The sequence below is a fragment of the Stenella coeruleoalba genome (assembly GCF_951394435.1).
Source record: "Stenella coeruleoalba genome assembly, chromosome: X".
NCBI lineage: Eukaryota > Metazoa > Chordata > Mammalia > Artiodactyla > Delphinidae > Stenella > Stenella coeruleoalba.
Genome location: NC_137152.1, coordinates 49,765,614 through 49,791,650, shown reverse-complemented (window position 1 = coordinate 49,791,650; position 26,037 = coordinate 49,765,614). Strand labels below are relative to the sequence as shown.

Here is a 26,037-nt window from a genome sequence, read left to right as displayed (position 1 = left end):
AATTTATCCTCTCTGTGCCTTAGTTTCCTCATCTGTAATAATTGGCCTTGACTCAGAGATGTGAAAATAACATGAAGAACTATAAAGCACATTGAAGAGTGTCCAACATACAGTAAGCACTTAGTAAACATTAATTATAATTACAATTATTATTACAAAGCCATGAGCAAATCTGAGATGTTGAGGGGCTGGGAAGGCTCTATGTCTAGAATGTAAAGTGCTGGGGGGAGACAGACGATGATGAATAGTGGAAGAAAAGACAAGTCAAATTCTGAAGAGTCATGAATGCTCCCTAAGCTAAGCAAGGTAATGGATGTTCTCAAAGAGCAACAGGCTTGGAGCCCTCCATTTCAGCTCTAGAAAAATGATCTAGAAGTAGTGTGGCCTATTTCCTTAAGATCTTGACTAAAGGCTTCAAGAAACATCACCTATGCACAGATATGTAAATGTGGGATGGGGGGATATCTTTAGGAAGAAGATTGGAAACAAAGCAGCTAAGGCAGTAAGGGTGCCCCATGGTAGACTGTGTACAGGTCTGGGGCAGATACAGGAGATAGTTCAAGGCTAAGTCCTGCCATTGTGACTGTGGACAAGTACCTTGGATCCTTGAGCTTCAGTTTCCCACTCTACAGAATGGGGAGAAAGGATTAGATCCAGAAATCTCTCTGGTCCCTTCCTGATCAGATATTATAATTAAGGGATATAGTAAAGCAAGCAATGGAGCACTACTCCTGGATGGCAGAGAAGGCCTGACCTAGGCCTTGAAGGCCTACCGAAGAGTCAGGAAGCAAGTTCTAGGCCCCTATCTGCCTGACTGCTTGTGTGACCTTAGACAAGTCTCTTATCTCTCCTCAGGAAAGTATTTGTCTAGTCTGGACTCCAGTGGCTCTCAAAGTGTGGCCCCTGGAACAGCAGCATCAATGCAAATTCTCAGGTTCCACTTTAGACCCACTGAATCAGAGACTCTGGAGGTGGAGTCTAGTAATCTGTTTTAAGCAGCCCACAGAGATTCCAATAGACAGTAAAATTTGAGAACCATTATTCTAGATATTTTCAAACTTTTGCAGTGAGGGAGCCCCCCCTTTATCTTTTCTTTTATATGGATTTGTAATTTATATACATCTTGATGAATTTTTACATGTTTGTACCCTGTAACCACCACCCAAACCAATTGTATTTCCATGACCTCAGGTTTCCTTGTGCCACTTTCCAGTCAATCCCTCGCATCCCAGCTCCAGACAACCACGCCTGCTCTAGAACTTGACATAAATGGAATTATATGTTCTCTTTTGTGTCTACTTTTTTTTTCTGTACAAGATATTACCTGTGAGATTCATTCATACTGTAGTGTCAGTAGTTGTTTTTTCTTTAATTTCTACCGCTGAGCAATATACCATTATATGAATATACTATTGTTTTGTCCATTCTCTAGTTGATGAATATTTGTGTTGTTTTCAGATTTGGAGCTATTGCAAATAGTACTGCTACGTCTTTTGGTGGACAGAAGCACTCATTACTCTTGGATATGTACCCAGGAGTACCACCACCCCTTTTAAAAATTATATCTTTTTCTTTTGATATCACTGTAGATTCACATGCAGTTATAAGACAAATAATACAAAGAGATCTCATGTATACTTTATTCACTTTCCACCAATGGTAATACCTTGTAAGCTATGGTATAATTTCACAACCAAGATATTAATATTGACACAGTCAAGACAGAGTATCACTGCAAGGATCTCTCATGTTGCTCTCTTATATATCCAGATCTACTTCTCAGATGGCTTCCCCCCACTTCCTTAACTGCTGGAAACCTACACTTTGGAATCATTAACTACATTGATACCTGTGTCCCACTACTAGAGATTGTAATTTGATCTGAGGATGTGGTCTAGGCTTTGGAATCTTTAAGATTCTAATATGCAGACAAGTTTGAGAGCCACTGCCTCAAAGGGTTGTCGTAAGGATTTAAAGCTCACAGAATACATACTTACTTTTCCTTGCAAGTATTGGCTCACCAAGAAGGGAGGTGGTAAGTGAGAGTATGCCAGGTCCAAAACGGCCCGGAAGGCTGATCTGGGTCTCAGTTTCCTCGCCTGTAAAACTGGGATAACCACATCTAGGCTACAAAATTGCCATGTTTTATAAACCATAAAGTACAACATCTTTTGTACATACATATACTACTCTCCATTCTTACTTCATACTCCACTCCCTATTACCTTTTGCAACAGTGCTCAAGGTAATTTCTCTGACCTTCACTGGCACTGCAATAAGTGAGGACAGTAGGTGAGCAAGCCTGGAGGCCTTCCTGAAAAGAGGCAGGATAGGGCCTGACCACCCCAGGGGGAGTCCAGAGATATAAACCACCCCCCACAAGCAGCCCCAAAGCTCCAATGCCAAACAAGCCCAGGAGCATCATATGGTCAATGCAGGGCCCATCTACACCAGAAAAAATTGGCCTAGGGCTACGGAAAGGACACAGGCTATTAAGTCATACAGTCCTGTGCCCTTGGGCAGTTATTCTACTTTTTCAAATCCATTCCCTCCTCTATAAAACGAGGATAGTCATATCCACTCTCCATAGGACTGAAGTGAGAATGAAATGAGACCAGGGATAGGAAAGTGGTCCACAGAGTGCAAATTACAGTGAAGTATCTTACAGCCACCCACTCATGCCACAAAGAAAGATCAAGTCACAGTGAAGTCTTCCTAGATTTTATTGGCACTGAAATAGAACATTGGTTAAGCATAAACCCCTCCAAAAACAAATTTTAAAAACCCCAAAAATACACACACAAAAAAACTGAATATAAAATCTAACCTTTTTCCCCAGCTTCCCTGGGGTGGGGGGGTACTACCTTTAAGGCAGCTAGATTGCCCCACAATTCCAGGTTTGAATTTAGCCAATATAGGGCGTATCACCAAGAGAGTGTCAATATAATTCACAGCAATGCACATAAGACTCCGCAAGGTCAAGCAGGAGGCAAGGGGAGGGAGGGATCAAAGCCATGGGCTCTGGGCTAGGGGCACTGCATGCAAGGACAGTAGGGCCCCTTGGGGAATGAACTCTGAGGAGAAGGCAAAAAAAGGAACAATAAAACCAAATACCAAGAACCTTAAAAAAGGATTGTATGACCTATAGTGACAGGTGATATCACTAATACTGAAAGCTTCCTACATTAATTTTTCTGGCAAAATATTCTTTTACAATATAGTATATGCTTCCTAGGTGTAGGGGGTGGTAAGGGAATGAGGCCAAAATGATCCTGTCCCAACACTAATATCTTCTAAGGGTGCATTAGCAAGAAACACAGAAATCAATATTTAGTTAGAGGCCACTAAAATATATAATACTGGTGGAAAGAAAAAGAACACACATGAGACAGAGAGGAGGAGGAGGCTGCTCCTGGGTTGAAAGAAAGAGGTGGGAGTGTGAAAAGGACCAGGCCAGAGCCCCTAACAGCTCTCTGGTTTACAGCTCCAAGGGATAGCACAGTTGGTGGCAAGACCTGGGTTAGAGATTTATTAAACAGAGGCAGGACCAAATCACCACCTTGGAGAGGTGTAAACTGTAGGATCTAGGCCACAAACTTCTCTCACCATACTCAGCTTCTTCCACCCACTCACCAATTGAGCCAACTGACATCAAGATCTAGGGCTCACCAAACCAAGGCCTTAATGGCCCTGAAGCAGGAGCTGTGGTCCAACTCTGAAGGGAGAAGTAGTCTGGGACCCCTGGCAGGTAAAATACTCAAGCCACGTGTGAATATTTCCTCCCTTTAGCAAAAGTCCTGGATGGGGCTGGCTGGGTTTGGGGGTAACCATCCCTACTGTTCTACTTGGAGGGGGTTTGGGGATTGGAGTGGGGAGGGGCAGATCCCAAGAGGGGAAGAGGAACACAGAATAATAAGGGATATCTCTGCCCATAGAGCTCACTTGAAACAAGTCTAGGCTCCCATAAGGCATAGGGGCAGATCCTCTACCCAATCTTGTCTGAACAGAATGGCCAACGGCCTTCCAGGATGTTGGTGAAGCCTCTTGCAGGCACTGTCTCCCCCATATCACCCTGAAGAGAAACTAAGTCCCTGAACTCAGGGACAAGGTTTACTGGGACCAAGTTTGTAACAGGTCCAATCTGGGAGGTAGAGAGAAGAATGAGTGAACATCTTTTTAGCCTCCAATCATTACAAAGCCTAAATAACTCTAGAAGGGATGGACACTGGGAGGCCTAATCCTAGGGCAGTTGACATCCTAGAGCATATAGCCAGGGCTCCGCCTCCTTCTCTAAACCCTATGATGTTCCAATTCTGCAAATCACAGGACCATGAAGAGGAAGGCAGTGGTGGGGGCTAGTTTTCAACCTACTACACTTGACTCCTGCAAAGCAACAGTAAATGTGGGGGTATTTCCCAAATCAAGTGGGAAGTGCCTCTGAGCTGAGAAAGTGATCTCTTCTAGAAAGCTAGATCACCTGGGATAGAAGAAAAAGAGGGTCCCATCATCACCATAGTGGGCCATCTCTCTGCCTAGGGAAGTGAGTGAGGGCTGAGGGGCTAGGTTTGGTCCCATGGCTGTACTGAATGCTTGGCATGACTCCTGGGCTGCTCTAGTTAGTGGCTCCAGCACAGTGTGAGTTAGGCAAGAGTGTAGGAGTGTGAGGGCAAGGAAGAAGGGAGGAGGGGTCCCTAGAGGCTGGGTGCCCATTACATGGACTCAAACTCATCAATGCGCTGCTTAGTATTGCCCTGCCGGATTTGGCGCAGGGTCTTGTACTTGTCTCGACCCAGTCGCATGTTCTCAGCATGGATCATGTCATTAGCAGTCTTCTTGGACTCATCACGGGCATTGGCCAGCTCTGAAGTGAGGGCCTGTGAGGGTGCAAGGGGATAAGGGGTTAATGGCTTCCTCTCATTTTACCTCCCCTCGTTAACCAGATGTACTTCCTGATTTATTTCCTTCTTACCTTCCTCCCACCCTCTCCACCACCTTTCTCTCTCACTCCCCCACCCCTGCCCCCCTCTTTATACACACAAACACAGACACACACATTTTTTGAGAGCCATTTCCAGCTCTGTTAGAACTGCAGTGGGGCAAGAATAATAAAAAAAAAAAACAAAACCAGAACACCAACTTAGCAGATCAACTGATGACAGAATCCTGAGAGTAGAACAATACACCAAAGAGATTCAAGTAGGAATTGTGACAACTAAGTATTTTCTGAATATGAGGTAAATGGAATATGGGTGGAGGATGGAGCAAAAAAACAAAAAAAAAAGGAAGAGGCGGTCCAGGCTCTGATTAATAAGTGAGAGCTGGGACTTCCCTGGTGGCGCAGTGGTTAAGAATCCACCTGACAATGCAGGGGACACGGGTTCAAGCCCTGGTCCGGGAAGATCCCACATGCCGCAGAGCAACTAAGCCCGCGTGCCACAGCTAGAGAAAGCCCACGTGCAGCAATGAAGACCCGACACAGCCAAAGATAAAATAAATAAATTTATAAAAATAAAAATTAAAAATTAAAAAAATAAGTGAGAGGTGCTCTCCCTTAAAGCTCTCATTGAGAAATGCTTAAGCTCCCACAGAGCACTGAGACAGGCTCCTCTACTGCTCCCGTGCCCCGATGATCTAGGGAAGGCCATGGGCTACTAAGTCAATACACATGGTCTCCATGACCCTTTGGGTCAGCCTTGATACCTTCAGGTGCTTCTGCACACGCTCATTCTTCTCTGCCTCAGTGGTACGTTCCTCCTCGCTGCGATCCTTGGCCATGGCATCAGCCCGCAGTTCAGCGCTGGCCTCTGCACCGTTCTCATCCTGCTCATCCTGCTCATTCTCGGCAGGCTCTGCCACATGAGGCGTGCTCATGGCAGTCTTCAGCTCTGCACGGGTCTTCTCCAAGTCTTCTTGTACCATCTGAGCCTGCCCAGTAACAGAGGAAGAGAAGGTCTGGCAGTCAGACCAGGCTAACTTGCGGCATCCCTATGTGTGCCTAGAATGGCCCAGCAGAAAGCAGGCACCAGGTAGGCCAAGTCACTTTGCCTGAGTGATCCTGAGTTCCTTCAGCTGTATAATAGGAGTAATTCCTATTACTAGTACCAAATTCCCTGGGGGTACTGGAGAATTCTGGGAAGTATCTGAGAAAGGCTTGAGCTCCTTCTCCCATGATACCCACTGTCAAGGAAGGATAGAAGCGTGAAGAAACCCAAATCCTCACATCGGTCAGAATGGCCATCATCAAAAAATCTGCAAACAATAAATGTTGAAGAGGGTGTGGAGAAAAGGGAACCCTCTTGCACTGTTGGTGGGAATGTAAGTTGATACAGCCACTATGGAGAACAGTATGGAGGTTCCTTAAAAAACTAAATAGAACTACCATATGACCCAGCAATCCCACCACTGGGCAAACCATATACCCTGAGAAAACCATAATTCAAAGAGAGTCATGTACCACAATGTTCACTGCAGCACTATTTACAATAGCCTGGACATGGAAGCAACCTAAGTGTCCATCGACCAATGAATGGATAAAGAAGATGCGACACATATATACAATGGAATATTACTCAGCCATAAAAGGAAATGAAATTGAGTTATTTGCAGTGAGGTGGATGGACCTAGAGTCTGTCATACAGAGTGAAGTAAGTCAGAAAGAGAAAAACAAATACTGTATGATAACACATATATATGGAATAAAAAGAAATGGTTCTGAAGAACCTAGGGGCAGAATAGGAATAAAGACACAGACGTAGAGAATGGACTTGAGGACACGGGGAGAGGGAACGGTAAGCTGAGAAGAAGTGAGAGAGTGGCGTGGACATATGTACACTACCAAATGTAAAATAGATAGCTAGTGGGAAGCAGCCGCATAGCACAGGGAGATCAGCTCGGTGCTTTGTGACCACCTAGAGGGGTGGGATAGGGATGGTGGGAGGGAGATGCAATAGGAGGAGATATGGGGATATATGTATATACACAGCTGATTCACTTTGTTGTACAGCAGAAACTAACACACCATTGTAAAGCAATTATACGCCAATGAAGATGTTAAAAAAAATAAAATAATTTTTTAAATAAAATATAAAATAATGGGGCTTCCCTGGTGGTACAGTGGTTGAGAGTCTGCCTGCCAATGCAGGGGACATGGGTTCGTGCCCCGGTCTGGGAAGATCCCACATGCCACGGAGCGGCTGGGCCCGTGAGCCATGGCCGCTGAGCCTGCACATCCGGAGCCTGTGTTCCACAACGGGAGAGGCCACAACAGTGAGAGGCCCACGTACCGGAAAAAATAAATAAAAAAAAAAAAATAAAAGATACTTCCAGGTATTATCTTTAAAAATAAATAAATAAATAAAAGAATCTAAGGAACTGGAGCCTATGCATATGATACCCCATCCCACACTGCTTTGTCCTGGGCACGGTATCTTACCTTCTGCTGCCATTCCACAGCCTCACTCTCCTTTTTCTGTCGGGCCATCTCCAGCTGGGAGATCCGAGATGTCAGCTCTGCCATTTCCAAGGCCTGTGGATCAATTGGAAGCTTATGAGAGGTGGGCCTTCTGGTCCTCAGGCCCCAGGTGTCTTCAACCCCAGATCCCCTGAGAACTAACAGGGAACTTCCTGCTCCACTTGCTTGCTGCTCTTGGAGGCTCTTTTTACCACACTTCCTCCAGGAAGCCCAGAGGAACACTCATTCTCAGATCTACTATAGCACCCTATTAACTCCAAACTATTTCCTTGTAAGTCAGAGCTCCCTGCCTAGACTATAGACCTGAGGACAAACAACGTGTCATCTCTGGCTCTTCCTCATCTCTCTCTCCCTCTCTCCCTCTTGGTATTGCCAATTGCACAGTTAGGGCCTCAGTAAAGCTTTGGAGATCACTGTGTCACTGCCTGAAGTGGCAGACCCTTTCCTGTTATCCTACAATGCTCAGGGCTCCACTAAGACTCTTCCCAGGACAAGTATAGGAATGACACTCAAGTGTCACAAAGTGATCTGAAGAAGGGAATAAGCTTATGCATGCCCTCACACTTCGGGCAAATCTCCCAGAGGACATTTCCCCCTGAGAATTAGGTTTTAGGTTCTTGCACTCTCACTCCAAACAGTACAGGGGAAGAGCATACGTCAAGGAATTTGGGACACAGGTTCTTAATTTCTGAGTCACAGAACCCTTGGAAATTGTGATGAAAGAATAGATGCTCACCCTTCTCCCCTAAAAAATGTATAGACACACAGTTTTACGTGTGCTTTTAGGGAGCAAACCTTTAAAAGAGAGGCAGAAATGACTTCTCATTCTTACTCAGTCACAACAGTGTGACCTCTGACGAGTCTCTTCAACCTCTCTGAGTCCTAATTTCCTTTTCTGGGCATATTATCCCACAAGGATTAATCTCATAGGGTTATTAGGAAGAGGAAATAAGGAAGTAAGGAAAAGGGAAAAGTTGCTAGTATAGCTTGTAACACACGTAGCTAGTCAATCAAGTGTGAATCCCTTTACTACTTTCCTCCCTCTCTCCTTTGTCAGGTCATCAGCTCAAATCCCCAATTGCTAAGAAAGAGAATAAAAGTAAGGGTTAGGGAAGAGTATTTGCAAAATGACTTCTCAGCTTGCTTCTGAAGGAGCTATCTGCTGGAAGCCTGCTGAGAGTTACCCTGCTGGAAAGAACCAGTCCTGCAAGCAGAGGTAGCTGTGAATAGGTAGGCAGACAGAAGAGAAAACTAAGGTCCCATAATCCCAGCCCATTTTGTAGCTTTACCAGTTGTTCCTGGGTCTTCTTCTGGTCCCGGGAGGCCTGCAACAGGGCCTCCTTGGCCTCTTCAGCTTCTTGACGCTCTTTGGCCAGTTTCTCAGCCTCGCTCTGGGCACGCTTCCGCTCCTGTTCAAGTTCCAGAGCCCTGCGGGTCTGTTCTTCCAGTTCTGGGAAGAGAAGGTAGGGGAAAGGTGGTGAAAAGTGCAGAGATCAAGAAGGGACACCTAACTTCCTTCCTGGAAATGCTTCACCCCAGGACACAGCTGGCAGAAAGTTCTAGGCACTCTTCCTCTTGCTCCATCACTCCTCTATTCTTTAGTCATATCTGGAATATATGGCCTGAGTCTGCAGCTCAGACAGAAGGGTTTCCAGTTCATAGAGTCAGACTGTGGGAAAACCCAGTCTCCAAGGTGACTCCAAGCCTCACCTTGTTGAGCCTTCTTAGTCTGTTCCTCGATCTGCTTCAGCCTCTCCATCAGTTCCTCCTTTTCCCGTTCAATCTTCTCCTTCTCCTTTTCTGCCATCTCACGTTTCTTCTTCTCATTTTCCAGCAGAGCACTAGGAAAGGAGAAAGAAGGGAGGGAACAGGATAGCAAGGCCACATGGAAGCCTTGGAATTCCCAAGGCTCCCTGGCCCTGGCCCCTCAGTCCCCACCCATCCAACACACTCAGGGCTTGTGAGACAAGACCACTCTCCCTTCTCTCTACATTCTTGTCCTTACATCACAGCCCTACGTGGGCCGGTATGCTCAGGGCCCTGTCAGTTTGTCCCAGAATCAGGAGATCCAACCTGGACTCTCAGCTTGTCCACTACCCAGTGGGTAATCAGTGGGTGACCTTAGCTACATCATTTCTTTGCTCTTGCTCTCAGTAACCTTATCTGTAAAATGGCCAAATAAGTCCTGCCCTATCTACCTTATAAAGTTACAGGGAGAAAAGTTTTGGATCTGTGCTGATATACTGTGCTTCAAGTCTGGTGATCCCTATGGCTGGGGCATCAGTCCTCTGCCTGCCCTCTGAAGCTCAGCTCTAGGCTCCTTTTCTCCAGAATTTGTTGTAAATCTAAAATAAGTATTTGCTTTTTCTTGCCCCAGTGCCTCTTCCAGGAGGCCTTCTTTTCTCCCTTGGCTAGATGTCTTTTCTCTTTCTGACCCCTCAGAATACTTGGCCTACCCTTCTCCATATCCCTCCTCCCTGTTATTTTTCTCCATAGTACTTCTTATCATGTCACATACCATATAATATGCTTATTTGATCTGTCTGTCTCTTCCCACTAGAATGACAGCTTCATGGGAGCAGAGCAGAGATTTTTGTCTCTTTATTTTTCACTGCTCAATAAATATATATTGAGTGAATGAATGACACAGCATTTGTACCTTGAACCGTTATATATATACTATTTTTTCCCTTTCTTCTACTATACTGTGAGGTCCTTGAGGGCAGGTTCCTGCCAGATCCAGTTCTGTAAACTGCCCCTAATTTCATTTTTCCGGAATAAATGTGAACTTTGGTGTCTAACCTCCCATACACGGAGTCATTTTCCAGCCTACTAGATTAGAAGCCTCCTGAGGTTCCAAACTCTTTATGACAGAGTATCTACTAAAACAGTGCTCTCAAACATTAACATGCACAGGAATCACCAGGGATCTTATTTTTCAAATAACTTACTGAGGTGAAATTCACATGATATAAAATTAACCATTTTAAAGTGAATAATTCAGTGGCATTTAATACATTCACAATGTTGTATGACCACTACCTCTATTAGTTCCAAGACATTTCATCACTCCAAAGGAAAACCTCATACCTGGTATTAAGCACTTTCTCCACATCTCCCCTCTCTCCAGCCCCTGACAACCACCAATCTGCCTTCTGTTTATCTATTCTGGATATTTCATATAAATGGAATAATACAATATGTGACCTTTTGTGTCTGGTTTCTTTCACTTAGCATAATGCTTTAGAGATTCATCTACATTGTAGTATGCATCAATACTTTGTTCTAAAATTTTTAATGGCTGAATAATATTTCATTGGATGGCTGTACAATTTGTTTATCCATTCATTCACTGATGGACATTTGGGCTGTTTCCAATTTTTGGTTATTGTGAATTGCACAGCTATGAACAGGTATGTGCATGTACCTGTTTGAACACCTGTTTTCAATTTTTTTCAGTATATACCTAGGAGTGGAATTGTGGAATTGTATGGTAATTCTACATTTAATTTTTTGAGGAACCATCAAATTGTTTTCTACAGCAGCTGAACCATTTTACATTCCCACTAGCAATGAGCATGAGTTCCAATTTCTCCATACCCTTGCCAACAACTGTTATTTTCTGTTTTCATTTATTATATCCATATTAGTGAGTATGAGGTGGTACCTCACTGTGGTTTTGACTTGCATTTCCCTAATGACTAAGGGTGTTTTCATGTGCCTGCTGGCCATTTGCATATCTTCTTTGAAGAAATGTTCAACTAGGATCTTAAGTTGCAGATTTTGAATCAGCAGCTTTGAGGTAGGTCTCAGAATACTGCCTTTCTAAAAAGTTCCAAAGTTGATGCTGATGCTGCTGAGCTTTGATGCACCTTGAGTAGCAAGGGTCCTCAGTGCAAAAGGGCTTGGTAGGGAAAATTCTGGTGGCTCTGCCCAATTTCACTCAAAAAACCCTAGAGTCCAGGTTTAAATGTGCATGAAGCCTTCTGCTACTGCTGCTATACTGGTCAGATAGCCCAGAGCAACCCAGAGTCCACCTAGAAAAGCAATGGCATGAGGGTCATAGATAATGGGGAACTATGAAATGTCCCTCCCTCCTATCAGCCTCTGAAATCCTAGGGTTCTAAATGCCTGCCTCCTGGGGATGGGGATGCCTGAGACTTAATGGAAGGGGTGTATCCCTGTACATCTCTCTCTCCCCCAGTACCAGGATGGCTTCATGCCTTGCCTTTAGCAGGCTTGGCACCTCTGAGAAGCTTCCTTGCCACAGCCCTGGCCCCCACTTCAGTTCCACGTCACCTACCGCTCCATCTGTTTCTGGTGCTTCTCCTCCCGGGCCTGTGCCTTCATCTGCTGCACCTCGATTGTGTCGGGCTTGCGGCGGCGCATGTATAGCTCATGGTTCCCCATACACAGAGCCAAGATCCGCTTGTTAATCCGCAGCCGAGGAGCATAGAAGACGAAGTCCTGGTGGAAAACCAGCAGTCAGAAAGAGTTTAGAGGGACAGATGAAGGTGGGCTTCTGCCTTCTGAAAAGCTAAGTCCAAAAGCACTGGAAAGATCATGTTACAGATGGGAAGACCAATTATCAGAGTGGTGAAGTGACTTGCCCAGGGTCAGATGGCAGGTTAGTGGCAGACCCAGGACTGGAACCCAGGCTTCTTGACTCCGAAACCAGTGCTCTTTCCACCGAGCCACAATTTCTTTCAACCTTTGCTTATGAAAAGCATCCTAAAATACCATCAATGCAGTTGAAAGATAGAAACTGACTTTATCTGCTAATTAGATATCCTGCTGGGTCTCAGGGGCCTCTCTTAGAGGCCAAATAATCCCTGCATAATACCGTGGTGAGTGTAGTATGGGTGGGCTGGACTGGTTCTATAATCTCCTAAAAGCATATCCTAGACCCAGTCCCTTCAATCCTGTTTGGAATAAGGCAGTTTGTAAATACATACATGAATATATAAATCTGAACATCGATTATCCTGGTTGTTGTTTTTTAAATATGCCCTTGATCTCAGCTGACTTTGTTACTTACCTTTTTCTGATGAAAGTTGAGCACAGCAGCAGTATTAAAAAAACAAAACAAAGAAAAACAAAAAAACAAAAAAAACACACACACACAAGAAAATCCAGTGAGTTTGAGTTTCTTACTACAAATACCACTGGACCAAGGTCACCAGCTGATGGACTAACCACCAGCTCCTCTGCCACTGAACCCAAACTGCTACCATCTCGCATTGCTTGGGGTGCAGTAGAAGAAGCACAAGAACCAGAGGTCAAACAACCTAGGTGTAAATCCCAGCTCTATCATTTTTAGCTATGTGATCTTGGGCAAATCACTCCATCCCTCTGAAACTCAGTTTCATCACTTATAAAACAGGTATGCTACTACCTACCTGACAATGTCGTTGAGGGTTTAAAGAGACAACATATATAAAGTTCCTAGCAGGGCAAGTTCAGAGACCTCAGAGCTGGAGAGGAATGGTTGAGGCCTCATGAGAAAGGTCTGGTTCAGCATGGCCATTGGCCCTTGTTGGACATGAGGTACATCAAAAGAGGAGAGTCTCCTCTCAGTTTTCTATCCTATTCCCAAGCACCAGCTTTCCAGTCTTGTCAGCCACAGGCAACTGAGTAGGTGACAGGAATGGCAAGCATGTTAGAGGAATGACTGGACTGAAAGCACTTTCTTGGTTTTGGATTGCTCTGGAAAGAAGTCTTGAGAGGACAGCAGCAAAGTTATAACAGAAAGAACACCTGGAGAATCATCTTTGGATCTGGACTTCTCCTGGCTCTGTCCTTTCTCCAGAATTAAAGATAAATCGAGTACATGAACAGTTTCCACTTTCTAGGGCCTAGAGGCTTTAAAAGATAAGATGTACTCTCTGTTTCCACCCCAGAGCCTCAGGGAAGTAAAAGATAGTGGCTAAGAGGCAGTAATTAGACTGCCTGTGGCTCTCCATAATCCATGCTTCTCCTGAGACACAGGTAGCAGTGTGGCACCAGTTATAGGATGCCTCCTGACATCAGCATCCCCTTTCATTGCCAATCGCCTTTTGTGCCTCCTATTCCCACCCACATACACAAAAAAGCCAAAAAAGGGAGAGAAATATAGAATGACACAATTGCTTTTAGCATTATCCAGGCCTTGGCAAGTACCTGTGTTGGCCAGTGGGAGGAGTCACTTACCGGGGCTTTTTTGTCAATGGGCTTGATGACAAATTTCTTGTCATTAAAAGAGATGTTCCTGATTTCACTCCAGGGGAAGCCTATCTTAGGAGTCAGTCTGTAAAAATGGATGCCAAGAACATTAGGATAAAGGCAAGACAAGAAGGACTTAGAGGGTTGGTGCCTTGCCCTCCCCACCACCAACTTCTCCCTTAAGGAGGTAGATTCATTGCCAGCTCAGCCAGTGTCATCACATGCCACCAGGTCAGTTGCCAGCATTGAGGGTGCACAAAGGACCTCCTGATACCACAATCAACATATCCCTTGTCCCAATATCTGAGGTTTGTTTTATTTTATTTTTTGTTGAGGCATGGACCTTGTAACAATCTCTCACAAGAATCCCCAGCCCTACTTAACTGGAACTCTTCTATTCTACCAAGGTTGTAAAAGTTGGGGAGAAGGTAAATAATAAGTTCCAAGACTCAGAAGTTACACAAAACAATAATATACTGATCTCCATCCTCATCAAGAGCAAGCCAAGAAGGGACTTCCCTGGTGGTCCAGTTGAGAACCCACCTTCCAATGCAGGGGACATAGGTTCGATCCCTGGTGGGGGAACTAAGATCCCACATGCTGCAGGGCAACTGAGCCCACATGCCGCAACTACTGAGCCCACGTGCTCTGGAGCCCACGCGCCACAACTAGAGAGAAGCCCGTGCACCGCAACGAAGAGCCCATGTGCTGCAACTAAGTGCCAACATGGCAATAAATAAATAAATATTTTTTTTAAAAAAAGAGCAATCCAAGGAAAAAAAATAAGCTAGTGCGATAAGGCTGTAGCAAGAGGGATTATAGGCCAAAAGGCACTTAATCATCATATGCAAAGGAGATTAATTACAAATCGTGACAAGGTAGGTTTTAGACCAGTGTTGTCCAACAGAAATATAATGAGAACCACACATGTAATTTTAAATTTTCTAGCAGCCACATGAAAATAAGTAAAAAGAAATAGGTGGAATTAACTGTAACAGCAGTTCATTTAACCCAGTATATGTAAAATACTATCATTTGTACATGTAAATCAATATTTTTAAAAATATTAGTGAGATATTTTGTATTCTGTTATTCACACCAAGTCTTCAAAGTCCAGTATGGAGTTTACACTTATAGCACATCTCAATTCAGAGCAGCCACATTTCAAGTGCTCAACAGCTATATGTGGCCAAAAGCTACCATAGCAGACAGTGCAAGTCTAGTCAATGCAAGATTTAGAGACCTGAGGGAGGTTGTACAATCATCTGGACTGGTCTAAACTAGGTAGAAGAAGAATGATATAGGTGGGACCCAGGAAGTATAATCCTACTCTGTCAAATCCTAGGTGTCAAAGTGGCCCAAAAAACTAAGTAAGCTCTGAACTATACCTGTCATTCTGCTCATAGATGTTGAGACCCAGGGCATCTACTCCCAGCCACAGCTCTGAGCCTTTCTTGTTCTTGATGCTGAAGTAGTTCACACCATACATCTCCAGATCCTGGGCAATCTTCAGATACTCCAGGACAGCATCCTCCCTAAACAAGAGAGCAGGGTGGGGCGGGGGCGGGGAATATAGGGGACCCTGTGAATCAGACCCGGGGAGACAGAAAGCCTACTTGTTCTGCAATTCTGACAAGAATCTTGTTATAAGGGGTGGGAAAGAGGATGGAAGGTGAACAGATGATGGCGAACAGAGCACAACATGACTTTTGCCAAAACATGCTCACAGGAGCCTCAGGTCTGAGGTTCCCAAAGGGGAATAAAGGCGGGATGACCCTTGCTGGCCTCTGGCATGTTTGCTATCACAGAAGCCTCGTACGCAGGCACATTATTAGCAGAGCCCAGATGAGGTGGTGATGGCAAAATGGTAAAATTTGTTCTTCAACTAGACAATTCCCAAATGGCATGCCACGTTTATAGAGCTCCTTCTTCATTTCATTCTTGGGGAGGAGACCCTGGTGGCGCAGAAGCTCCCTAGGGATCCTGAGATCTCCTCCATTTCTTTATGGTCAAAATTGTCTGGGCTATCAGTTGCCATCATTCACAAAAAGTACAGCTTTATGATGGCCCTGATTTGCCTTCCATTTCTAATTTCCTGTTTCTCTCTCTCCAATGTCCTCCAGTGTTCCTTGCCCTCTGCCTCTTCTCTCTCCAGAATCAACTCTCATTCTCCCTGCAGGGGCAATAGAGCCCACAGTTGCTAGGGCCGGCTTACCTGAGCATGCCCCGGTGCTCCTCATGCCACACCTGGATACGTTCCTCCCACTGGTCCTTGTTAAGTTTGTGCTGTTCCAGGACCCTGGAAAGACAATGCATGGTGAGTAGTTTAAAGCACAAAGTCCAAAAGCAGGGGTAAAGGGAAGTCTACTTAGCTCCCCAAGGGGTTGATGCAAAAAGTATGTGGGGTCATTACACCAGAAGCAGACTGAAATTACAGCAGGAGGTATTAATTAGACATAGGGAACTGCCTGAGGAGTATGAGAGATACAGAATGCGTGACCAAGAAAGACAATAGGAACACCTTCCTTTGTACCTTTAACCAGAAAATCCAATAATGTGCTGTGGTCTCTAAGCAGAGCAATAACATATCAACAGTCTGTGCTGGCTTGTGGGGCTAAGAGTAGGAACGGGCCTCATGGAGGCATGCACGCGCTCTCCTAGATCTTTGTGGTACCAACAGTTTGCATTTGTGAGACTATTGCTCAGGGATAAGATTACAGCCTGTGGCTACAGAACAAAGAACTGAGCCCAAATGGCTCCGGGAGAAACTATTGATAATGGGCTCAACCTCCCAGATCTACTAGATCATAAACAAGGCTTGCTTTAAATATGCTATCTCAGACATTATGGCAGTGACTTAGGTAGAGTCCCAGGGCACAACCACTATCCCTAATACCTTCAGGTGAGTTGTACATTTGCCACAGCTCCACTGGGACTGAGGCTACCAGAATGAAACAGAACTTTTCCTTCCAATCCAAAAGCCTATGAAAATAGCAAATGGATGCAGTGGGGTTAAAAAAATCAAGAGACTAGGGTTCTAGGTCACCTTAAATGAGCTGTGGGAGATTGAGCAGGTCAGAGTGAGCACCTCTGCACATCTATTTCCTGAGCTAATAAGGATTGTGCTGCCTTATTCATTTTCTATGTTGTTGTGATGCTAAAACAAGAATGAGTGTTTGAGAATGTTCAATTTTGAAGTTTAAAAAAGCAGAAATCTCTGTACACTGGTTATCAATATTAAAAGACTGTTTGAGCTCCCCACATCCCTGGCTTAAGTATTTCTCACTCCTATGAACCTCTGATATAAGAGGTCTAAATCAGTGAAAAGGATTGAGAAAATGGAACTGGGGCAAGGAGAATTAATCCATCTCTGGTTCTCTATATAAGCACCTGTTTCCAGGGGAATGAAGTCCTGTAATTAGGCAAACAGAGGAGGAAAAAAAGCTTTTTATTTTGAGAACCAGAGAAATAACAACAGGGTATAGTGCCATATGCAAATATGTCTGTCTGAGCAGCATAACACGGTCTTCAGACAGACCCTAGTGGAGAGGGACAGATCTGGCAACCTCTGTATAATAGGGATCAGTCAGCTTTGGGCTGCAGCTCACTCTGAACAGGGCAGATGGCCAGTACATCACCTCACCTCTGTGGCAGCAACTTGTCCCCGGCCAAGTAGCCAGACTTGTGGACTTCCTTATTGAAGTCACCATACTTGGACTGGACAGCATAGGAGGCCAGCAACACAGCAGTCTCAGGTGGGCAGTAAATATCATCATTGAGAATGCCCTCCTTCACTTGCAGGAAGAATAGTCGCTGTGTGATGTCCTGGATCAATTCCTCGGATACATCCTCAGGGTAGAACTTAGCCCGGAACTTGAAAAGCAGGGGGCTTTCCTTCCGCACATCCTGGGCAGTCACCTGGGAGCAGCAAGGGGTTATGGGCTCTCAAAAAATAGACTTTAGGGATGGGGGAGTGGCTGTAGGGTGGGGAGAAGACACTGAAAAGTCATCAATTTGGATAATCCCAAAGAGTTGGGTGGCAATTCTCCTGATAATTCAGAAAAGAGACACATTACTTTCATTGGGGACCCAATCCCATATCCATAATTGCTTCCTGTAGGGAATTTCTTCCTGAAAAAACCTAACACCCACTGATAGTCATAAGCCCTTAAGCCATCATCATCTGACAATATATCCAGCTGCCCCCACGTTCTGAAAGTAGGCTTAAGAAACTTCTCTCTTAAGGCCCCCCCAACTCCATAAATCAGCAAAATAAAGACTAGGATGTATGACTTAGGTCTGGGAATTGACTATAGGCAAAAGCACAAATCAGACTGTCTTTTAAAGCCTGAAATTGGCTATTAGCGGCTCCACATTTTTCCAGCAGAAGTCTCCACTCTTTGTGAAAAGAAGACTCTGCCAGCAGAAGGTGGGGCACCCATCCCCTAGACACTGTCAGGAAAATAAGCCATAGGACAGTAATGGAGACCTCCAAGGACAAAGTCAGCCAGTTTGAGGGTAATGAGATGGAGAACTGCCAAGTTCCTGCAGAGATGCTGCTTGGAGGTGGAGAGTTTGAATGGACATATACTTAAACCATCCCACTTGGAGTTCAACTGAGAGAGAAAATCAAGAAAGGACACATCTGTATGGGGCTCAGGCAACAGTTGACAGGCAAGAAAAGGGACAAGATAAAGATTATGAGACTTTCAAGATTCTTTCCAGTTTAATAGTCTATGACTCTCTGTTTAACAAATTTCCTAAAGCCCTTCAGTTTGGAAAGGAAAAAAGGATACCAATTCCGTCCTGAAGAACTACTAATGGCTATGGTCCATAAGTGGGTCCCATCCTCCTTGGACACTGGCCATTCCCGCTGTTAGGAGTCCAAGTGGAGACAGCAAGAGGTCTGCCCTTATTCTGATCTAGTGGTCGATCAGAATTTTTCACTCATGAAAAACTGAGCCCTAGATGCCCTGCATTTGCCAGCGAACACATTTTACACCCCTGAGAAAGATCTGGCAGAGGAGTGAATTCCAAACCTGACGATGGGATAAGCAATTACCTTCTTATTGAGTTTTAGCCAAGTAGAGAAACCCTTAGTGTCCTGGTACTGCAGACCAAAAAACCAAACTTCCCTCAGGCCGATAGTTTTCACCACCTGAAAGAAAAAACACAAAACAACCACTAGTTGAATGCCTACCTTGTGCCAGGCACAGAGGACAGAAATGTGGAGCTCACATGGTCCCAGGGTCTGGCAAGAAAATATACTTGGGCAGGAGCTAAGAAACGATGTCAACATCTCTCTGAACAAAGTACTTTCGCTGAGGTAGGGACTGGATCGATTACTTATGAGCACGACCACACACCAATAACTTGATATCCATTATTTCCTTGAATGTTCACAATAGCCCTATGATATAATTACAATTGGGCCAATTTTATAGATAATAAAAGTAAGGTTCAGAAGTGAAGGTTCAGTTAGTAAGTAGCAGAGTCAGGTCTGTTTGACTCCAAACCCATTCAAATCCAGTGCTTTCTGCCACCACCACCAGCCCCCTCAATTATGCCCTGCAGCTTCACACACCCAGGATGGATTAAAAGCTGAAGGTAAAAACTGTTGGTTTAAATCCTGAATCTTGTTCTCCTGGATTACTTCTTTATGTTTAGCAACTAGGAATAATGCCCACACCCTTCAGACTGAGTCCTATTTACAATGTCCAAATAAAGAATGTTTGAGGAGACAGAGCAGGGACTGTGGTATCTATACACCCCAAAGCTGTGCTGTGCCTAGGGGCTGAGATGCTTCTTTCCAATCCTGATTAGAGTTCAGTCATGATTCCCCTTTACCACTCACACAGGTTGAGAGTGGGAATGAGGGTGGAAACAGGGTGAGCACCTCAATGTGGTAGCTGAGGGGCCCCATGGTGTTCTGGGCATCTTGGCTGAGCAGTGGGCAGGAAAGGGAGGCCAGCCAGGAGAAGACAGATGGGGTCTGTTTTCCAGTCCCCGACATTAGCATGTAAATAGTTCTGGCCGGTGGCTCAAACCCAGCATGCCCACCACTGGGGATAGAGGCAATAAAGCTGAGCCACATCCTAATGAGGTCACACTGGCATCAGAGTCTTCTTTATATTTTCTTCTATTGTGGGGGGGGTGCCGGGGGGGGGGTTGAGGTGAAGAAATTTACCTGGACTTAGAAACAGGTAACAAGGACCCAGTGTTGCTTATGTCCTCCCTGTGAATAAATCAGTATCTCCCCTCAAAACGCACACACGCACGCTCACACACACACACACACACACACACACACACTGCACTGTATCCAAAGTCTGCACTACACATCCAAGGCCAGGCCCCATAGTCACTCCCAGAGCTTACGATCTAGAGCTTCAGAGGTCCCAAGGAAAAAGTAGATCATGTTTATTAAAGTACCTGTTATGTGCCAGGTATCAAACACTGAACAACCATGAGATAGTTATTATCTCCATTTTATAAATGAGGAAAATAAGGCTTAGAGAGGCAACCTGTCTAAAACTGTAGAGCCTAGACTAGAATCCTAACTGTATGACTCCAAAACCTATACCCTTTTCTCTTGCATGCTATCTCCTAATGCCAAGGGCTCAAAGGATCTTAGAAGCCCCGGGGTTCCCAAGTGACTAACTCCCTTGTCTCTCTTTTGGCCCAGATATCCCAGCCAGACAATGAACTTTGACTACCTCTGCATCTAGATATAGTTCCTGGCTTTCCCACTAGACTCAGTCAACAACAGCTTTGGAGAGAAGCCATATCCCGAGGTCATTAACCTTCGTGAGCTCACCAGGGTATGCATGGTGATCACCCCTCCCTTTCTAGCTTGAATCAGGTATCAGAAAACCTCAGTGGAAGTCTCAATTCTGTCTCCAATTTGCTGTATGATCTTAAGGTAGCATATTTCCCTCTGTGGGCCTCAGCTTCCTCATCTATCCAGCTTCCCCATCTACTACAAATGGTGTGGCTTAAATGACCTCTTTCTGCTCTCAAGTTCTACCATTCTACTAATTAGGTTATTTGTAAATGACCAAGAAATACAACCCCATTTCCCACCTACCTCTTGCCAACTTGGGTAACTAGGAACATGCTTAGAAAAAATAAATGAAGGAAGGTGCAGGGTATGAGGAAAGATCAAAAGACTTCCAGGATTCAATGACAAGGTGAGTCCTTGAGTCTAAGTCAATAGGCAGTAGGAATTACCAGGTTTTAGATGACAACAAAGTAGTCATGTTGAAATGTGATTTTGGCTTTTTTGCAGAGGACAGAGGGAGAGGATGTGGACAGGAAAGATTTTTTTAAAGCACCTCTTATCCTATATCTAAGATAGGGCCTAATTAACAATTCTAATGGTTTTTCACAAGGCTGCAAAATAATAATGTACCAAGGTACAGTTGGTGGAAAGAAATAAGTTCCAAGAAACGATTCAGCCCCAAGAGAGAAAGGGACCCACTGAAGATGTTGAAGATGGACCACTAGGGCCAGGATGCTAGGTCACGGCAGGGCAGACTGGGAACAGAACTAGTAGGGCAGCAACTGGTTTTTGTCTGTACCAATGGCACAGCTGTAGAGGCTCAGAGACCCCAGAACTAAAAGGAAATGAGGAAGGCACGGACTACACAGCCAGTCCCACAGGTCCCAGGAGTAAGTTCCTTAGCCTCTTCTTGCACCATGTTGTCTGTTTCACTAGTGGGATGGGTAGGGGTGTGATGAGAAGAGGATCATGGGAGCCAAAACAGTTCCAGGATCTAGAGTATCTCTGAGGATAAAGTAATAGCTAAAGCGATATCTAAAGAAAGATTTCAGGATCAGCAAGGCATTTTAATCTCTCTGAGCACTGCCTCTTCCCTTATGAATACAGAGAAATCAGATGCATATAAATTTTCCACTTCCTTAGGCTGTAGGGCTTGGAGAGATGAGCAATGTCTCTTAGCCTCCACTGAAGTCCTAAAGTGAGGAAGTGAGGGTGTTGGGGGAAGGAAATATGGTCTGAAGTCAGAATCAAGACTGAAAAAGAACAAAGGATAAAACAGATGACCCCCGGACCCCAGGCTATAAGGAAAACTCCAATTAAGGTCCACAGGGTGCTGGGAATCATTTGATCAGGCAACTCTTGGCCCCATTTCAAAGTCCTGAAATATGGAAATGAGGCCAAGCTTAGCTTGCTTCCAGCTTTGCCTCCAGCTGAGACCTTACTCCAGAGGAAACAGAAACCTCATTTTCTAGTGGGAAAGAGTATCTAGGTCCCAGTTCCAGGAACAACATCTGTGGCTCCAGTGACGGGTCCTTACCATTCCACTCTGAGAAATGGCTGCATCCCTGAGAAAAAATGTCTTTCTTTGCTCCCTTTGATTCCAGAGAGCCAGCTCATCTGGCCTGAGCTAGTATTTCTCAAAGCTGCCATGGAAGAAATCCTTAAGCAGCAGAAGATAATGAATGCATATACCCCGGGGACGGGGGTGGGGTGGGGTGGGGGTGGCAGCGTGAGATACAAGAAGATGGCTGCAAGCCACAATTTTTTTGAAGCCTGAAGGTTTAACCTTAATCATTTGTGCAAATTTTACTTTCTACTCCTTAAATATCCATGTTTTAATAATGAAATAGATATTATCTACAAGTAAAACTGATGCGCCAAGATACTAAATCACATCCATCCCACGGCTCTGTGTACCTCCTGGAACCTGCCACATTCACCTAGAGGGACTAGGACTTCAGTTTGTAAGACACTGGCTGTGGATTCTATTCAGCCACACAATAGAAACCCCCCAAACAGACTGGAGCATTGCAGGATCCAAGCAGCATATAGACTAGAAAACTGGGGTCCAGTGAGGGAAAGAGATTTGCCTCTGAGAAAATCCTCACTAATTACCAGGAGCATCTGGATGTAAGCAAGAACTCCCTTTTGCCTCTCTTTTGCATGTGAAGGCTACTTACGTCTGAGGTCTGGGGAGGGGAGAGGAGATTAGGTCAATTCTGGAAACCAAAGCCCCCCTCCTCATATCCCTTATGCATCTATCTGAGTAAATAAACTAGTGACATAAGCAGTCACTTCAGAAGTCCAGAGCAGGATTGGGAAGCAAGGCTTGGGCCTCAAGAGGAAAACTGCATGAGAAATTATGTGCAAAACTGCACCAATGCCCAAACACCTGAGGCCCACTGAGATCCCATTACAGGCTTGGCAGCAGCTGCATCAGCCACCCACCTGAAAGCAAATCAGTGCACAACTGGAAAATTCCAGGAGGGCTGCCACCATCGCTGCTTCTGCTACCCCACACTGCCTGTGCCCAAGTGGCCACCTGCTCTGTAACACAGAACCCGTTCGGCTAGGGTTCTAAGTTTAGGGACCAAACTTTGTTCTTAGAATGGAAACAGGCAAATAAAGAGGAGGTCACAGAGGACACAGCTGACAAAAGATTGCAATTGCTATGCTTTGCTATAAGCTTTGGTTCAAGCCACTATACTACTTCCTAGCTATCTGACCTTAAACAGGTATTTTCCCCTCTCCAAGCCTCAGTTCATCATCTATAAGATGGGGATACTATTATTATAATAATAGATATTAGTTATTTTATAAAACAAAAATGGTAAAAAAGAGAAGAAGGGATTGCTGCCTTCAATGCAGAGTCGACAAATCCTAAGGCTTTCACTAAGCCAGAAAAGCATCCTGATTTCATGGCTCCCTTATCTGAACTCCCAGGGGAAATTCCACCCACTTATTTAGCCCTTAACAAGAATAAGCAACATTAGAATGCCTGCTATGCACCAGGCACTTTACTTACTCGAGGATTAAATAAGACTACAAAATCTCTAAGATTAGTGTGATTACTATTTTACTGAGGAAAGTAAAGTCCTAAGAGGCTAAACAAGCCGTCCAAGGTCATACGGCTGAATAGCAGGACAGAATTTGAACCCAAGGCTGACACCAAATCCCATGCTCTATATACCACCTCTATATACAACCTGAGCCTCAAGGGTGTTTGTTTCATTCAATGTGAGAGGAGAGTTGCATGTACTTTTCTCTGTTTCCATAGGTGAGTAACTCCAAGTTCCTTAAGGACAGAGATGGTGTTTGATAGGTCTAGAGATTCTCCTAGAGACACAGTAGACCTTCAGTCAATACTGAATCAGTCAATGAACAGATGAATGAATGGATGGATGCTCTGAGATTTCACCTCTCTTCTAGAGCTCAAAACCTTAAGTGGAGGGGGCAGGTAGAGCTAGAATAGAGCTAGAGCTAGAGACCACGGCTGAGGAGGAGCCAGGCAGAGGGTTCTTAAAGTGGAACTTATTATGGCAGCACTGCCCCTTAGTGGCACCTAGGTAATCAAGAGCCCTCGGAAGAACCTCACGCTTTAGAAATGGGGCTAAGTAACAAAATCGCTGTAACAAAATGTGTTCTCTCTCCTCCCTAGCTGTGAACACACTCACAAGAAGGAACAAAAGCAAACGGGAAGAACTATGGGCCCCACTTCCCTTTCCCACCAGGCCTTGTAACTCCTCAAGCTATGGCTTCCCATTGTTGCCTGTTATTTATCGCTGGTGCCAAGGAGGGTGCTTCCTCTCCAGTCAGCTTCCTCTCTGGTCATCAGCCAGACAACTGCTGGATTCCAGGATGGCCCCAGAGCTTCTGTCAATTCCTCCCAAGGAGTCCAGCTCCTTCCTTCTCGGCCCCTGATCTCCCTGAATGATGGATCTCAAAGGTCAGACAGAATGGACTTCCCTCCTTATGCCTCATCAACTTAGAGAGAGGGAAGAAGGGAAGAGATCAAATGCCCCAGTGGCCTGTGAACACGCATCTCTGAGGATTTCCATCCAGACCGGCCTTGGTCCCGAGAGTGCCAGATGCTCAATTCTGTGCCAGAGTTGAAATTTTTTTTTCCTGTAGCTTTCACCTATGGGATCCCAGCTCTGCTCCTTCTGACCTCACAGAACATGACTGCCCCCTCCTTCCTACAACAGCCCCTCAGTGATCTCAAGACAGAGAATACATCTTCTCTTGAGTCTTCTCCAAGCTAAACAGGCTCGTTCACCCCAAACAGAGTAGCACAGTAGGGAAAAGTATAGTTTTACAGTCAGAGCTATATTTGAAACTCTGTATCACAATTTACTAACTACATAACCTAGAGTGTGTTTTTTCACCTCTCATAGGCAGGGTCACTACAAGGATTCAAACAAGGTTAGTCCATAGTAGGTGCTCACTAAATCATATTTCTCAAAACAACACTTATCTTCCTGGTGGGAAATCATGAATTTCCGGGTTTCCTCCCTTTCCTCTCCCCAACCAGTATGAAAGATTCAAGTCTCTCAAGGGCTTTTTTGGGGAAGCAGTAGCTTTCAGAACTAGCACATCAATCTGGCCAGGGCTCCCTACCAACTGGGTTTCCCTCAGAACCACACCCACAGTACGCAAACCAAACCAACACTAACAAAGAACTATCCGGCCCTGTGGCTTTTCAAAGTTAACAAACCCCTTTGTTCAAGTATTTTTCTGCTCTAGGCTCTAAATTATGCCTTCTTCACCCTCCACAGCAACGCCCTCCAATGCAAATGGACAAAGCCCCCAGTGTTGAAGGCAGGGAACAGTGTCATTTGTTTGAGAGAGGTGGGATATAGAACCAGGGCTCTGGGAAGGCGTCTGGGTAGAGGCCAAGGGAGTCTCTGGTACCCAGCTGGACTATAAAATCCACATTGGCTGATACTCTCCTCTCTACAGATGCTGCCCAGAATGATACTGCTGTCTGAAGCAAAGGGCCCAACAGCCTACCTATGGTATGGACACCTTCTCCCTTTTGTCCCAGAGACAGTAGAAGCCTATCTAGGAAGAGCTGTCCCCTCACCAGGTATCCTTCCCCTCCCCACCCACTGGCATATGCCAATTACAGATCATACTCAAGTGAAGCATTTCCCTCCTTTTTACAGAAAGGGGTCATCTGAAATCCAAATAGTGGGGTTAGAAATGGGAAAGAAAAGATATGGAATACAGAAATAAATGCCACAGATAAATTTCTGAGAGATAACCAGATTTGAGATATCAGTTAGACAGTGTACAGATGGGGAAACTGAGGCCCAAAGAGGGGAAAGTTTTGTGTAAGGTATCAGGAGAGTTAGTGGTAGAGCCAGGCCTAAGGCTCCAAATTTCCAACTTTCTATCCAGTGCCCTTTCGACTTCACCAGGCTGTCCCTTGAAAAGCTTTCCAGTATAAAACCTGCATGCAAAGGGAGAATGCAAAACCTTAATGTAATCAAAATGCATTCAGTCATTCCAGACTAGCATTGTAATCACTTGTGAACTATGTGAATGTCAGCACATTAATTGTAGTAAATGTGTGTTTAAATGT

At 44.9% G+C, this 26,037-nt stretch overlaps 1 protein-coding gene across 1 annotated transcript in view; it reads right to left on the bottom strand.

The window, feature by feature from the left end:
- Nucleotides 1-2,699: 2,699 nt before the first annotated feature.
- MSN (moesin) overlaps nucleotides 2,700-26,037 on the bottom strand; it is a 68,021-nt gene continuing 44,683 nt past the window's right edge. Inside the window, exons 4-14 of the mRNA XM_079910650.1 lie at nucleotides 18,735-18,830; nucleotides 17,316-17,590; nucleotides 15,888-15,971; nucleotides 15,061-15,207; nucleotides 13,661-13,757; nucleotides 11,775-11,938; nucleotides 9,182-9,312; nucleotides 8,761-8,921; nucleotides 7,433-7,525; nucleotides 5,701-5,925; nucleotides 2,700-4,874 (exon numbers count right to left, since the gene is read on the bottom strand). Of these exons, the coding sequence (XP_079766776.1) occupies nucleotides 4,710-4,874; nucleotides 5,701-5,925; nucleotides 7,433-7,525; nucleotides 8,761-8,921; nucleotides 9,182-9,312; nucleotides 11,775-11,938; nucleotides 13,661-13,757; nucleotides 15,061-15,207; nucleotides 15,888-15,971; nucleotides 17,316-17,590; nucleotides 18,735-18,830 (1,638 nt within the window). The 3' untranslated portion in view covers nucleotides 2,700-4,709. The remainder of the gene's footprint in view (nucleotides 4,875-5,700; nucleotides 5,926-7,432; nucleotides 7,526-8,760; nucleotides 8,922-9,181; nucleotides 9,313-11,774; nucleotides 11,939-13,660; nucleotides 13,758-15,060; nucleotides 15,208-15,887; nucleotides 15,972-17,315; nucleotides 17,591-18,734; nucleotides 18,831-26,037) is intronic.